Below are 14,813 nucleotides of genomic sequence, written 5' to 3' on the forward strand. Positions count from 1 at the left end.
ATTGAACGCTCTGTATACAATGTTTCAAATCTGAGGTGAATGCAGCCTGGGTGGTTTACTCGTGGGCCCACGTATCGGGACCCGTGAAGGGAGTATTCTTGAGTTCAGAGTTTTAAGATAGAAAACTTGGCTTATGTTATCCACGGGTTTGAAATCAACATCTGGCATTTGAAGCTTACCACACACGAGTGAGGTAAGCGTCCTGTCATCAAATGACCCTTTTGACGTCCACGAGTGATTAAAGCAAGCATTCCTGGAGCCTAGGCTTAATTTTCTCCACTGGCTTGTTTGGGAACTGGCCTCTTCTAAGCTCTGTAGTAGTATTAACTTGCTCGGCTGCCGGCTGAATGACAGCTGATCCTGGGACTCTTTAAGGCGGAGTCCTTGCCAAACGCACCCATCTCCACCCTCAACCCCACTCGTCTCTCTCGGCGGTCTAAGACCACCAGGATCAATTTCGGGGTTTTCTTTCTCCAGTAAGAGTTGGCAGAAGAGGCTTGAAAACAAAAAGAGGAGGCAGAGGAAAAGAAGTAACAGTAGTGGTAAGACTCCTAATAAATGGCAGTACACCCCTGAGACGCGACGATGAGCACCCTACTTAGCCGCGGAAGCCAGATGGCCAGGCGTCCTCCGGCCAACCGCCCGACAGGCCCGCCCCAACTGCCCGCCCCGGTCACAGTCACGTGACTGCGGAGCGGCGCGCGCCGGCCGTGGCGCCGATTGGCTGGCGGCGGGAGCGCGGGGTTTGATGGGAAGGAGTTGGCCGGGCCCATCCCTCTGTCAGTGGCGGCTGCTGCCTGCTCCGGAGACGGCTTGCGCGGTGGCCGCCGAAGCTGGCAGACGTGGACGCAAGCGCCGGGCTCTGCCCGCTTCTTGCAGGTAAAACGCTCAAAATGAGGGCAGTTGCGGGGGGGGGGGGCGGGGCTCGGCAGAGGGGAAGCGCGCTGAGCTTTTCTCTGGGAATTACGCTCCCGGTTTCCCTGCTTGCCTCTCCCCGGCGCCCCCGCCCCACTCCGAGTGGCCTGAGAGCGCTAACCAACGTCGCCTCCTGCTCCCCTTGATTTCCCAGCAAAGTGCCAGGGGTGACTCTGGAGTAATAGAGAACCCTTTTGGCAACACCCCTCCCCACCGCCCCCAGTAAAGGAGAGATGTTTTCCCAGCCTTGTTCTCGGAGAGTCCGGGGGGTGACTGGGTTGAGTTGAGCATCGGCTCTTTGGCCCACCTATGTCGAGACGAAGGGTCAGAAGGTTCAACGCTAAGCTGTCGCTTCGAGTGTTTTGTCCATCTCTTTTTGTCTGAGTTTGCGGAGGCGCCACGAATTGGACAGATCGGGAGAGACCGAAAACTGTCAGTGTCATGCTGCTCGGCCCAGGCATGTGGGCGTGGATTACGTGCTGCTCAGAGAAGCCTGTCTACAACCGTTGTTCTTATTTGAGGGAAGGTGGGCGGTGTAAGGGGTGGAGGGATGGGCGAGGTTGCGTAGGTGTCATAGGCAAGTCCTTAGGAGAAGAGCAAATTTAAACTACCTCAATAGTTTTAATTGATGGCTGGCTCGGTTGGTGGAGCGTGGGACTCTTGATCTGGGCTTTGTGAGTTCGGGCCGCATTGGGTGTAGAGATTACTTAAAAATAAAATCTTTTAAGAATAGTTTAATTCTTTAATATTGTGTATCGGGATTGAGAAAGTTGGTATTAGTGAACTCAGTTTTGCTGATGGTGCCCTCATAGTAATAAAACCGGTGACTCACTGAGTTTTCCATGTTCCGCTTTTCCCAGTTGGCGTCTGGTTTATGTCAATTGTTTTCTCCTATCTCTTTGGCCTGGGTGTCATCATTAACATAACTGACCCTGTTCAACAGCAGTGTGTGTGCATGTGAGTAAGCTTGGCTTCAGGCATGTGTTCAGACTGGCAGGGAGTGGCAGGGAATGATAATCTCTTGTTCTCAGCAGCCCCCATAGTTCCATTTTAGGAGAGAGTTGATTTTGAACATGTTTTTAAAAACATGAGTGGTGCATTTAAAATTAGAATTCTGAGACGCCTGGGTGGCTCAGTCGTTAAGCGTCTGCCTTCGGCTCAGGTCATGATCCCAGGGTGCTGGGATGGAGTCCCACATCGGGCTCCTTGCTCAGTGAGGAGCCTGCTTCTCCCTCTCCCTCTGCTGCTCCCCCTGCTTGTGCTCTCTCTCTCTCTCTCTGACAAATAAATAAAAATCTTAAAAAAAATAAAATTAGAATTATAAGTTTCTCTGTCACCTATTAAGAACAACCCACCACTGTTAATAAATTTACAGTGTTTATATATTATTAACTTGACAGAGAATCTAAGAAGCTATATGGCTATCAACCAGGTATGATTTAATATAGAGATCTTTCTACTTAAATAGTCATTTCTTGGTAGTGTTTAGTTCAGAATGGACATCAACTTATCATGAAGACCAGAATTAATCAGCTTTTATATAATAAAAGTGCTTTTAGAGGTGTACTTCTTTTCAGTAATTTTATTTTTGAGCAATAAATGTGGTGGTTTGGGTATTTCAGGATTTCCTCTTCAGTTAGGATGTTTGAAAGAGTTCTAGAACAAATCACTTTTAATCTTAAATTGAATAGTACAATAGAGAGGCACTGTTGATGGTGACTGAATAGTTTGCACTTAGGTTTGGAACTTGATAAACATAAAAGTTAACTTTCTTGGCTGTTAAAGGCCTGCAAGATTATTTTAATGGAAGAGTCTGCAGAGTATTTTGTTTTATTTTTTAATACTAGAGCAAATGAGGGCAATACAATTTCAGTTAAAATACAAACTAATTTATTTTTCCAATTTTAAAATTATGAAAATAAGTACTTTATAAGAAGTTAGAAAGGTGTCTGTGTGAGGAGTATTGTCTGTACTACATGTGCTTCCTGATAATAGTGATAATAATGGCTATAATTTATTCTGCACTCACTACTTGTTGGACACTGTGCCAAGTGATATATAATTTCATTTAATTCTTACAACAGTTCTGTGAAGTGTAGGTATTTTCACCACTACATAGATGTGGAAACTGAGGTTAGAGAGTTTAATTTACCCAAGACCACATTGTTAGTATGCAGCTGAGCCATATTTTGATCCAGACCTTTTTTACTCCATTATTTTACTTTTCTTGAAGATTTATTTATTTTAGAGAGACAGCAGGGGGCGGGGTGAGGAGCAGAGGGAGAGAGAATCTTAAGCAGACTCCGCGCTGAGCACTGAGCCCCATACGGGGCTCGATCTCATGACCCTGAGATCACGACCCCAGCCAACAAGAGTCAGATGCTCAACCTACTGTGCCATCCAGGTGCCCCTCCATTATTTTAATACGAACTTGAAGTGAGCTGAAAATTTAAGAACGACATGGCCCAAGATTTTAAATTCTGACACCCAAACCTGAGTGAATATCAGTTAATAGGAAACATTGAAATAATATGGTGGGCATTGTTGTTTATTGAAAAACACATTAGATGCATCCAGCTCTTAAGGTCATGTCAGGTGCCATTGTGATCAGAGGGGAAAGAGACTACACATTCATGGAAGAGTTCTTGGGGATAAGCCACTTGAGATTGAGCAATCTGTTCACTCAAGGACAAACATTGATTTATGCTTCAGAAAGAAATGCTAGTTATTTGCTTCCCATATATTTCACATGTGTTGGAAGAGATGGACTAGGAAACGGCAATGACCACAGCAGTAAAAACAGTTTGTATTGAGAAATTAGTTATGTGTCGGGCACTGCTATAAATACTTTCGAATGCATTATGTCACTTAAGCCTTTCGACACTTAAGAGGGTCCTTAACTATCCTTTTCCTGATGAAGATATTGAGTAACTGAGAGGTTAAGAAACTTATTTTCCCAAGGTTTCATAGTAAGTAATGGGCCACAGGAATTGGAGTTAAGATGTTTGTGTGGCAAGGAGGGAAAAAGTGTTTGAAAATAGAAGAGGTATGAAATTAAAGCTATATAGAAAGAGTTGATTTATTTAATTTTGTTATGCTTTCATATCTGTTGGAAGGTACTACCATTCCGTGAGTATTATAGCAAATTAGCTTCTTTAACAAATACTGGAATTTGGAATTTTAGGAAAATTGCTGGAACAATGAGGGTTAACTTGTTCTTTATGATCCTGAAAGCATGGATAGGCATTTAATGACTATTTACCCTAATGTTGTTTTAGAGGACAGATTTTAAAGCATAATACTCTGCTTCAGGGATCTTAAAGGCTAAGCCATAGTTTGATTCATTAACATCAAAACAATTCTCCAAGCAAATAATTGATGTCAAGGTTGGTATTAATTACAATATTATGCATACATTTCATATTGCACTTAAAAAATGATGTGCAGTAAACAAGTAAAGGCAGTACTTGCAGACTTTCAGTACCAATTCTGCCCGTTGCTGGTGCTAGCTGCCAAAATGATTTGGCAAATCATTTAGCTACTCTTCCATGCAGATTTAAGCATTCAGATTTAATCAAATGAAGGAATTGGGCCACATGATACACTGTACCAACACTGTCTCTTGTGTTTATAACTTACTTTCCACTTCAGTAGCTCTGTTTACCAGCTATTTGAGAATGTCAGTGGTGCTTTCATATATTTAATATATAAATATTCCAATCTAATTTATATAAAGCAGATTTTATTTTTGATTTTGTGTTATTGGGAATAACTATTTGCTTCATAAAAAAGTCACAACTAAAATGCTGTGTCTGGCTATGCTACATAATATTTTTGGGAGCAAATTACTTCACTTCCCTAGCCTCAGTTTCCGACATAATAAAATGGGATGATAGTGGTATCTAAATAGTAAAATTCATGTAAAGCATTTGTTTTAGGGCCAACTAGAGATAAAGTGTTTATCAAATATTTAACTGGTATCTTTATTGTTGTCATTACTTTTTTTTAAATGTTATTTTAAAAAATTATTTATTTATTTTTTTAGTGAACTCTACCCCCAACGTGGGGCTTGAACCCGTGACCCCAAGATCAAGAGTCCCATGCTCTATCGACTGAGCCAGCCAGGCACCCCTGTTATTACCTTTAAATATTAAAAATTCTGATTTCTGACGGCTACAAACTTAACTCGGAGGCATATAACTGTTACAAACCAAAATGTATAGGTCAATTGTGTACAAAACACTGTGCTAGATACCATACAATTAGTTCCCAAATAGTAGGGAATTACTATATACTTTGAAAGTACCAAATTAAATAGTTTATATAAATCCCCGCCCACAACCAGTCACCTTTCTTGGTGAGTATTTTTAGCATCTTAAGAAGGTTTTAAGATCTATTTAATGTTTTAACTGAGAAATTTATACTTCTATTCATTAAAGTTCCTGGACTTCCTACAACTGCATTTTAGAAATTTGAATACTGAGTTAATATTGAAGGATTAATAGTACTTAGGTTGAAACTTAAATGTGACTTATAACATTCATTTATAAACACCAGAATTTTTTAGGACAGTTTATAGATATTTCTGGTCCTAGAAATCAGTTTGTAAGTGAAAGTATTTTATACTTAGAATCTTTGTTATTTCTCTAACCAAGAAAGTCCGAGATTGGTATGCCTTATGCTAATCCAATCTATAAATAGTGTTGCAGAGTGAATGTGTTTACTTGGTACTGGTGTCATTTTTTATTACATTAATGGTTTTAAAAAAATGTGAGAATTATGGCCTAACTTTTTTTGTGTGTGGAATGAAGTAGTTTTATACACTGATAATATGTAACTATACCTGGTAAAAATATGTAAATTTGAAAGTATACCTATACTATTTCTTGTTAAAAGAATAAAAACTTACATAATTATGGACTGGTAAATTGATTTAGAATCTAAGATGGCTGATACATTTTCATCCACATGGTAATATTGTAATACATTTGAGAGTCATAGAAAAACGACTAAAAGAAGATAGATACACAGCTAGCTGACATGAAGGTCTGCTGGCTTGAGGGACTTAGACACAATTTCAGAGAGAAATGTTTATTTGGGTATTGGAACAGTAGTGAACAGAGCAGAAGTCTGAAGATAGGGTAGCTTTGTGTGTTTTTTTTGTTTGCTTTTTTTTTTTTTTTTTTAATTAGAGAGGCACAGGGAGAGGAAGAGTGAGAATTCCAAGCAGGCTCCACAACCAGCGCAGAGCCCAACTCGGAGTTCCATCTCAAAACCCCGAGATCATGACCTGAGCTGAAATGAAGAGTGGGATGCTCAACCCACTGAGCCACCCAGGCGTCCCTGAAGATAGTAGCTTTGAATCCTGTTTCTTCTGAGCTATTGGGCAAATCACTGAATGTCTTTTCACTTAATTTTCTTATCTGTAAAATGGTAATAATGAAGGCTGTCCTGTGAAAAGTACTGGTATATTAAGTCTAATTTACAGAAAAGGAAATTAAAGCTCAGAAGCATTAAATGATTTGCTCAAGCTTACTAATAGTCTTGTAACCGTTATTTTCTTATTCAAAATACATTGGCTTTCTGTTATTACTTGTAAAATGATATTATTCTAAACATTGTAAAACACCCCTAATTCCAAATAACTAGTTTAGTTGGGAGACAGCTGAATGATAGAAATGTATCTAAGCATGTAGAATTAAAGTAGTATAGTAAAACTTTTCTTACAACATTATGGGACCCACTTTAAAGAACAGCAAGTTGCAAAGTGGTATGAATATACACTGCTAAAATGCCTTTCCATTTAAAAGCCTTTTCAGCTTTATTTTCACTTTTAAATATGTCCTGGTGTGGAAAAAGGGATTTCTTGAAGGGTAGATTCTATCCCAAGACTATCTGAACTAAACTTCCACATAAGTGGAGTTCAAAGAAATTAATATTTTATAGTATTTTTGGGCAGTATTGCAACATCTAAATTTTATAGTGGGTATAGTGTGTGTTTAACTTAAAATTTTTAAATACTTGCTTTATTTCTAGCTGTGAATTCCTCTGGACAATTGATGATATTTATCATTGTGCCCAGTTTCTACACATAAAAGATGGGTGGATTATTTTCTCGATGGAGGGTAAGTTAGTTTTCTTTACAGCCAGTTCTTAGTCTAATATAAATCTAATTGTAAAAGTCTTCTTTGTGGTATAGACTTGAGTAGAGCTTGATATTATACCTAATTCTCTTTAATTTTCTTCCTTCTCTTATGAATTAGTTGTATATTTGGACTTTAATAGTTGTACTTGCTATATAGGTATCTTAATGACTCTGTTTAACATAATTATTTTACTTTGACTTATGAATTATTTTTATTTATGCATTCATGTGCAAATGGTTATCTTTTCTTGTTTTCTTCTATCTCCTACATTTCAGTCTTGTTGAACTATTTGAAATTATAGTTGTATGCTACATAATACTTATGTTTTATGGGCTATATCTTTTTGTTTATTATGTATTTGCTGAAGTCATACTAAATACACTTTTAGGAATTAGAGGTTAAACAAAATTTGAAATGCAGTTTGATTTTATTGGTTAAGGCTTTAGAGGAAGTATCTCCAATTTAGTGCTATAAAATAAAAAATATATTAATGTTCTTTTCTAATATGAGAGAACAAACTCAGACAAACTACTTTGCTTATTTTTAACTCCTTTTTACCATAATGAGTCTAGCAATACTTGGTAGACTAGTTGCTCTGTTACTGGAAATGCTTTGTTTTGGGTTGGTATTCTATTGACTCTCTGCTCCTCCCTTTAAAACTTTATTACAGTTCTGCTTGAGGATCAAATTTATCTACTTTTCCTTTGTCTTTGTTAGGTTGAACCATATGAAATTGCCAATATTCAACCATTTTGACTTACATAAAAAGCAATTTCATATGGTTCAACCTAATGTTAACAACTCTTGTGGGAACTACAATGAACTGATATCCATTGCCCTCCTATATTATTGAGTATATAATTGGTAAGTGGTTTCTCAAGTGTTGTATGAGACATTTTGGCTGGTTTTTATTCTGGGTGTCTAAAAATATATATATATATATATATTTTAAAGATTTTATGTATTTATTTGAGAGAGAGAGAATGAGAGAGAGCACATGAGAGGGGGGAGGGTCAGAGGGAGAAGCAGACTCCCTGCCGAGCAGGGAGCCCGATGCGGGACTCGATCCAGGGACTCCAGGATCATGACCTGAGCCGAAGGCAGTCGCTCAACCAACTGAGCCACCCAGGCGCCCTGAAGATCAGATTTTAAAAAGACATCTAAGAATACTTCATTATAGCAGAGTTTGTTAAAAATATTTTTTAGGGCACCTGGGTGGCTCAGTTGGTTGAGCGACTGCCTTCGGCTCAGGTCATGATCCTGGAGTCCCTGGATCGAGTCCCGCATCAGACTCCCTGCTCGGCAGGGAGTCTGCTTCTCCCTCTGACCCTCCCCCCTCTCATGTGCTCTCTCTCATTCTCTCTCTCTCAAATAAATACATAAAATCTTTAAAAAAAAAAAAAAAATCTGATCTTCAGAAAAATACTTTAGGAATTCAGAATGAAGGTAGCCTATTGATTTTGACTTTCAGAGTCCTCAGTGAACTTTTAGCAATAGTAAATCAGACCATCTTTAGTCTTGAGCTTTTAAATATATGATTTCTTTTGAATAGTAATATCTAAGAAAATTTTTCTTGGAGGAAAACTTCTTTCTTTATAAAAGCATGTTCTATTGGGATTAGGAACGGTAGAAATTAAAAAGAAGAATGGTAGAAATTGAGCTGTTGGAGTTGAAAGTACTTCTAGGACTAAAAAGTCAAGTAGGAAAATGCTTATTTCTGTAACCTTATGTAGTTCTGTTTATAATTATAATTTTATTTAAATCTAAATCTCATTAATAAATAGGAATACATATTGCTTGACACCATTTGAAAAAACTTATTTTTGAATTAAAATGTTCTATGATTTTATAAGTCAAAGTGTTTCTAAGTTAGGAGTAACAAGTTTTAATGTCTCATATCTGTTTCTATAACAGACAAAACCTTCAACTGTAGAAGTTCTGGAAAATATAGATAAGGTATGTTTTTTGGCTCTGCGGTGTTTTAATTCATCTTAGGTATTGCATAAGTATTATTTCAGTATATGTATATTGTTTTGGAGACTGGACCTGGTTTGGGAATTTACAGATGATATAAAGTAAGCCTGAGAACTTTAATGTTATTTTATCTCAAAAAAAATCGGAAGTCTCTGAGTGACTTAAGAAGTCTGTGTCACTAGAACCTGTTAGGTTGAAATTAGATGTATATAGCATGGTGTAAAGCAATGTTACCAGATAGGGTAAAGTAGATTATAAGATAGTCTGCAACAGTTTTTATCAATCCGAAAAGTTCATAAACTTCATTATCAAAAATGGTTATTGCTTAGGAATATTGAGAGTGATGAATAGATGGAAAGAATCTAGTATGGGTCACTGTTTCAATTTTTATTAATTCTTTTTGTAGCCAGATTTTTAAAATTAATTAATTAATTTTTAGCCAAAATTTTTTAGACCTTATACAGAGAGAATTATTATTTATTTAGTTTAATAAATATTTATTGATGTCAATTTCATGCTTGATCTTTGCTAATTTGGTATGTCAAAAATAGTATCTTAATTTTTTATTTATTTTTAAAGATTTTATTTATTTGTCAGAGAGAGAGAGAGAGAAAGTGAGAGAGCGAGCACAAGCAGGGGGAATGGCAGGCAGAGGGAGAAGCAGGCTCCCTGCTGAGCAAGGAGCCTGACATGCGGTTCTATCCCAGGACCCTGGGATCATGACCTGAGACGAAGGCAGATGCTTAACCTACTGAGCCACCCAGGCATCCCTTAATTTTGCATTTAAAAGGGTGACTTGTCAGGGGTGCCTGAGTGGCTCAGTCCTTAAGTATCTGCCTTCGGCTCAGGTCATGATCCTGGGATCCTGGGATCCTGGGATTGAGCCGCACATTGGGCTCCCTGCTAAGCAGGAAGCCTGTTTCTCCCTCTCCCACTCCCCCTGCTTGTGTTCCTTCTCTCGCTGTGTCTCCCTCTGTCAAATAAATAAATAAAGTCTTTAAAAAAAAAAAAAAAAAGAGTGACTTGTCAGGATAGGCATTTTCATATGTTTTTAACTTCATTTCTAATTTTCTTTTTCATATTATGTTCTTTTAAAAAAATATTAAGGTATTATATTTCATTGACTTTTAAGAGTTCTTCCTATATAATCTATCATTTAAAAATTTTTTTGTTAATATTTTGATGTCTTTATGAAATTTGAGATTCAATTCAATAATATAGAACAATTTTCTCTTAACAGGAAATTCAAGCATTGGAAGAATTTAGGGAAAAAAATCAGAGATTACAAAAATTATGGGTTGGAAGATTAATTCTCTACTCTTCGATTCTCTATCTGTTTACATGTTTAATTGTATACTTGTGGTATCTTCCTGATGAATTCACAGCAAGACTTGCCATGACACTTCCATTTTTTGCTTTTCCATTGATGTAAGTAAATTTTTCTTTTAGTTGACCTTTCTTCTTTTTGACCAGTTAAAATATATTCAGTCTCTTTTTATTGTGAAATAGTAATGTTTCAGATTGAGTAAATTTGCTTTTTTTTTTCTTTTGCAAAGTATTTAAAAAAGTAAGCCAACTGTATTAAGCTTTAATTTATAATTCAACATACCTGAGGAATATGACTCAGTGACATCAGTAATAATGGCTCTATATGAGAATCTTTTGTAATTCTCTAATAGATGGTCATGCCCCCCTAGGGATATAGGGCAAGGAGTGGGCATTTCATTCTTTTTTTTTTTTTTTTTTTTTTTTAAAGATTTTAGGAGTGGGCATTTCAGATTGTAGGTAGTTGTAACTGAGGGAGGGTTTGTAAAACAAATAAAAAATAACTGCCCCAGTGATTCTGAATGTATTCCATTCATCCCGTCTCTTTTCCCATCACTGCTATAAAGCAATTGACTCTTACTATAGAAATATTTTATAATATAGCACTTTACTGAAGGTGTGCCATGATTGAGAATTTTGAGAGACAATTGAATAAAAATTGGTTCATTCACTCTACAAATATTTATAGGTACCAGTTTTGTAGATGTTGGAATATAATGGTGTATGGTATACAAAAATACAAAATCTCTGAATGTAGATCTTAGACTACATACATTAAATTAAGTAATAAGTATGATGAGTATCATGAAAGAGAAGTGTCAAATGCTATGGGAACATTTACCAGAGGCTCTAACACTATCTGTGGTGGAGGTGGGGTCAGGGATGAGTCTTTGTATTCATTTTCTATTGTTGCCACAAATTTAGCAGCTTAGAGCAACACCCGTCTGTTGTATCACAGTTTGTGTAGATCAGAAGTCCAGGTGGCTTGACCTGGGGTCTCTGCTTAAAGTCTTGCAGGCCTAAATCAAGGTAATCAATCAGTTGGACGGGGATCTTATCTGGAGTCTCTGCGGGGGGGCGGGGAGAATCTTCCAGGTTTAGTCAGGTTGTTTGCTGACTAGTGCCGCATCTCTCTCACTTCCAGTTCTGCCCTCAGCCCAGGGAAAGCTCTGCGTTTCAGGGTTTAACTGATTATATTAGACCCACCAGGATAATCCAGGATAATCTCCCTTGCTTAGAATCAGCTGAGTAATACTTAATTATATTTGCGAAGTCCCTTCAGTTATATTTGCGAAGTCCCTTCACAGCAATACCTGGATTACTGTTTGATTGTATAACGGAGGATGGAAATCTTGGGGAGGAAGAGAGATAGCTTTAGAATTCTGCCTACCACCGCCGCCCTGAGGAAGTGACCTTTGAGTTTGAGACTCAGAGGATGATTATGTGTTGCAAGGGTGGTGTGACATGGTGGATAATCTTTTAGGCAGAAGAAATGGCATATATGAAGGCCCTGAGGGGAATAGAGAATGGTAGATTTAAAGAATTGAAAGAAGGCCAGGGGCGCCTGGGTGGCTCAGTTGGTTGAGCGACTGCCTTCAGCTCAGGTCGTGATCCTGGAGTCCCTGGATCAAGTCCCGCATCGGGCTCCCTGCTCGGCAGGGAGCCCGCTTCTCCCTCTGACCCTCCCCCCTCTCATGTGCTCTGTCTCTCTCTCTCTCTCATTCTCTCTGTCTCAAATAAATAAATAAATAAATAAATAAATAAATAAATAAAAAAGAAAGAAGGCCAAAGTCTGGTTTATAGGGAAAGTCTGAATAGTGAGGCAAGGGGTATTTCTTGTGGGCCTTATAATCCATAGTAAGGATTTTAGGACTTAATCTAAGAGTAATGGGAAGCCATTGAAGATTTTTAAGAAGGAATATGATGTGATCATATTGTTATTTTGAAAATACTATTGAGGCTGCACTATGGAGAATAAGTTAGAGGGGAATAAGAATGGATCTAAAGCAGCAAGTTAGGTTATGGTTGTCTAGGGGAAAAATGATTGACAGTGATTTGCAACTGAGTGGAGGCAGCAGAGTGGAAGAGAAGCAGATGGGCTGAATGAGGCTTGAATGAGTATTGAAGAGTATTGAATGAGACTTGAATGAGTATTGAAGGGGTAGAATTGAGGTAGTATGGAGAGGCTCTTGGTGATTGGGTGGGTGTGAGGTGACAGGGAATAATTGCCTCAAGGATAAAATTTAAGTGTATGGCTTGGGAAATTTGTTTGATGGTAGTGTCATTCATCTAAATAGGGAATACCATCTAAACAGGGAATCCCATGAGGAAGAGCAGGTTTGCTCACTGAGACTAAACTACCTGTGTTCTATTTGGAGAGAGCTGCCAAGTGGGATGGTTAAGTATGAGTATGAAGCTCAGGAGATAAATTTGAGTGGGAGATATTAATTTAGAATTTGGCATCTTATAAATGTTAAACAGAGTCATTATCTGTTCATTCAGTAAATACTGGGCACCTGCAGTGTGTTAGGTATTGGGCTAGACCCTAGTGATTGAGAAAGTAGTGACAAGATCTGTGCCTTCATGGAGCTTACGTTCTATTGGGATCGGACAGGTAAAAAGTGAGAGACAAGTAAACAAAGAAGTGCACTGAAGGAAATAAACAGGGTGATAGAGAGGAACAGTCCTCTTTTGAGAAGGTGGTATTTGAATTGAGAACTAATGTATGAGAAAGAACCAGCTTGGAAAGAGTTGGAATTTGTGGAAGATAATTTATATAGATACAGTGTATGATGGCATATGTATCCATAGAAAGATGTAGGAAAGGATTATCCTCAAAATATTAATGGAAATTCTCCTTGGGCAGTGGAATTTTTAGTAGTTGTTTCTTTCCATATGTTTTTTGGTATTGCTTGAATTTTTTACATCAGTGTATTCTTCAGATCCTAAAAACAAAAACAAAAATCCAAGAGTTGAGGGAAGGTCTTTACAGGAAGAGAGAACAGAAAATACAAAGGCTGTGAGGTAGGAGAGAGCATGACTTATTTTAGGGTCAAAAAGATCAGTATAAGGAATGTGTGATGGAGAGAAAAAGTGATAGGGGGTGTGCTTGCAGAATCAGATAGTATCTAGATCATGGGAGGGTCATGGCCTAGGAGTTTATATTTCATTTTGGGTGAAATGGGAAGCTTGTAAAGGTTTTAATGGAAGAATGGCATGATGAGATTTAAGTCAAGAGGATCATGTGTACTGCCTGTGGAGATTGAGGAGGACAAGGGTAGAAACGGAGATCAGCTAGGATGCTGTTATAGGAGTTTAAAGGTAAAGATGGATTTGACATCTCAGTGGCAGTGGAGATGAATAGATGACTTGGCAGTATTTCAGAACTACAACTGAGACAACTTGGCAGGAGGAAGTGGAAGGTAAGGGAAAAGAAGGAATTGGGTGATATTTAGGTTTTTTAGTTTGACATTTGGCAGGTGTAGGATCTCTTTCTTTGGGACTGATGTAGTAAAAAATTTTGTTTGTTTAGTCTTTAGTGCAGGGCATATTTTCAAATTGGAACTCCTGGAGATCACAAAATTATAGCTTTGTATATAGATAAAAGAGCCAAAAATTGAGTGCATGCATATTACCAAATAAAACCTCTGCCATTTTCTTTATTTTTTTTCTCTTTTGGGATTTTTTTGAATGCTTCTTATCCCAGGTGTGGCAGTAGATTTTATAATGCTGAGACCCTTTCCCTTGTTCATTTCTAGTTTTTTATAAAAAGAGGGGAGGAAAGAAATTTAGAAAGGGAATAAATGTGTTTGAAGCATCTTTAAAAAACTTAGAAAAAACTCATTTGACCTCCATTTCCATATCAAAATTGATTTTTTGATTATGAAAAATTTTTATCTAGTTGCAAAAGAATGTCTGACAGGGAACTTTACTGTGCTAATTGTAATGGCTCTTCACAAACTGATTTACTGGGTCTGCTATTATGCTGCAGAAGACTTTTTTTGGGCAAATAAATCATATTACTAATTGTTCTTCAAAGTAGAAAAATGTAATTTCTTTAAAAATACCTGTTATTTCTTCAGTTTGATCTTTCTACTGTTTTGAGTATGAGGCTCTATTATCCTTACTGTGTCCTTCTGCCTGTTCTGCATCACCTGCATCTAGTATTTCTTGGTTTGTTAAGCTTCAGAGCCATTTCTCACTTTGTCTCATTCACATTTGTGACCTGGTTCTCAGCTGCCGCAGCTTCTATTTCACTGAGCTCTTCACTTTTGGAAGCATAGGCCAGTTATCAAACAAAGAATAGAATTGTCCTCCTGATTGATGACAATCAAAAATAAAATACAATAACGTGAAAGTAAATGTTGTGGTATGTAGAAAGAAGACTTACCACAGGATATTTTCTTTTGTGTGAGCTATTGCCTTAGCTTATTCCTGGACTTTTTTCCTTTG

At 37.7% G+C, this 14,813-nt stretch overlaps 1 protein-coding gene across 2 annotated transcripts in view; it reads left to right on the forward strand.

Annotated features, from left to right (window-relative positions):
- The first annotated feature begins 748 nt into the window (after nucleotides 1-748).
- LNPK (lunapark, ER junction formation factor) overlaps nucleotides 749-14,813 on the forward strand; it is a 77,750-nt gene continuing 63,685 nt past the window's right edge. The window contains exons 1-4 of one of the 2 annotated variants that reach the window (XM_032407638.1): nucleotides 749-879; nucleotides 6,952-7,048; nucleotides 8,976-9,017; nucleotides 10,276-10,463. In XM_032407638.1, coding sequence (XP_032263529.1) covers nucleotides 749-879; nucleotides 6,952-7,048; nucleotides 8,976-9,017; nucleotides 10,276-10,463 — 458 coding nt within the window. The remainder of the gene's footprint in view (nucleotides 880-6,951; nucleotides 7,049-8,975; nucleotides 9,018-10,275; nucleotides 10,464-14,813) is intronic. The other variant, XM_032407628.1, reaches the window with a different exon arrangement.

The sequence above is a fragment of the Phoca vitulina genome, unplaced genomic scaffold, assembly GCF_004348235.1.
Source record: "Phoca vitulina isolate PV1807 unplaced genomic scaffold, GSC_HSeal_1.0 scaffold1, whole genome shotgun sequence".
In the NCBI taxonomy this organism is placed as follows: domain Eukaryota; kingdom Metazoa; phylum Chordata; class Mammalia; order Carnivora; family Phocidae; genus Phoca; species Phoca vitulina.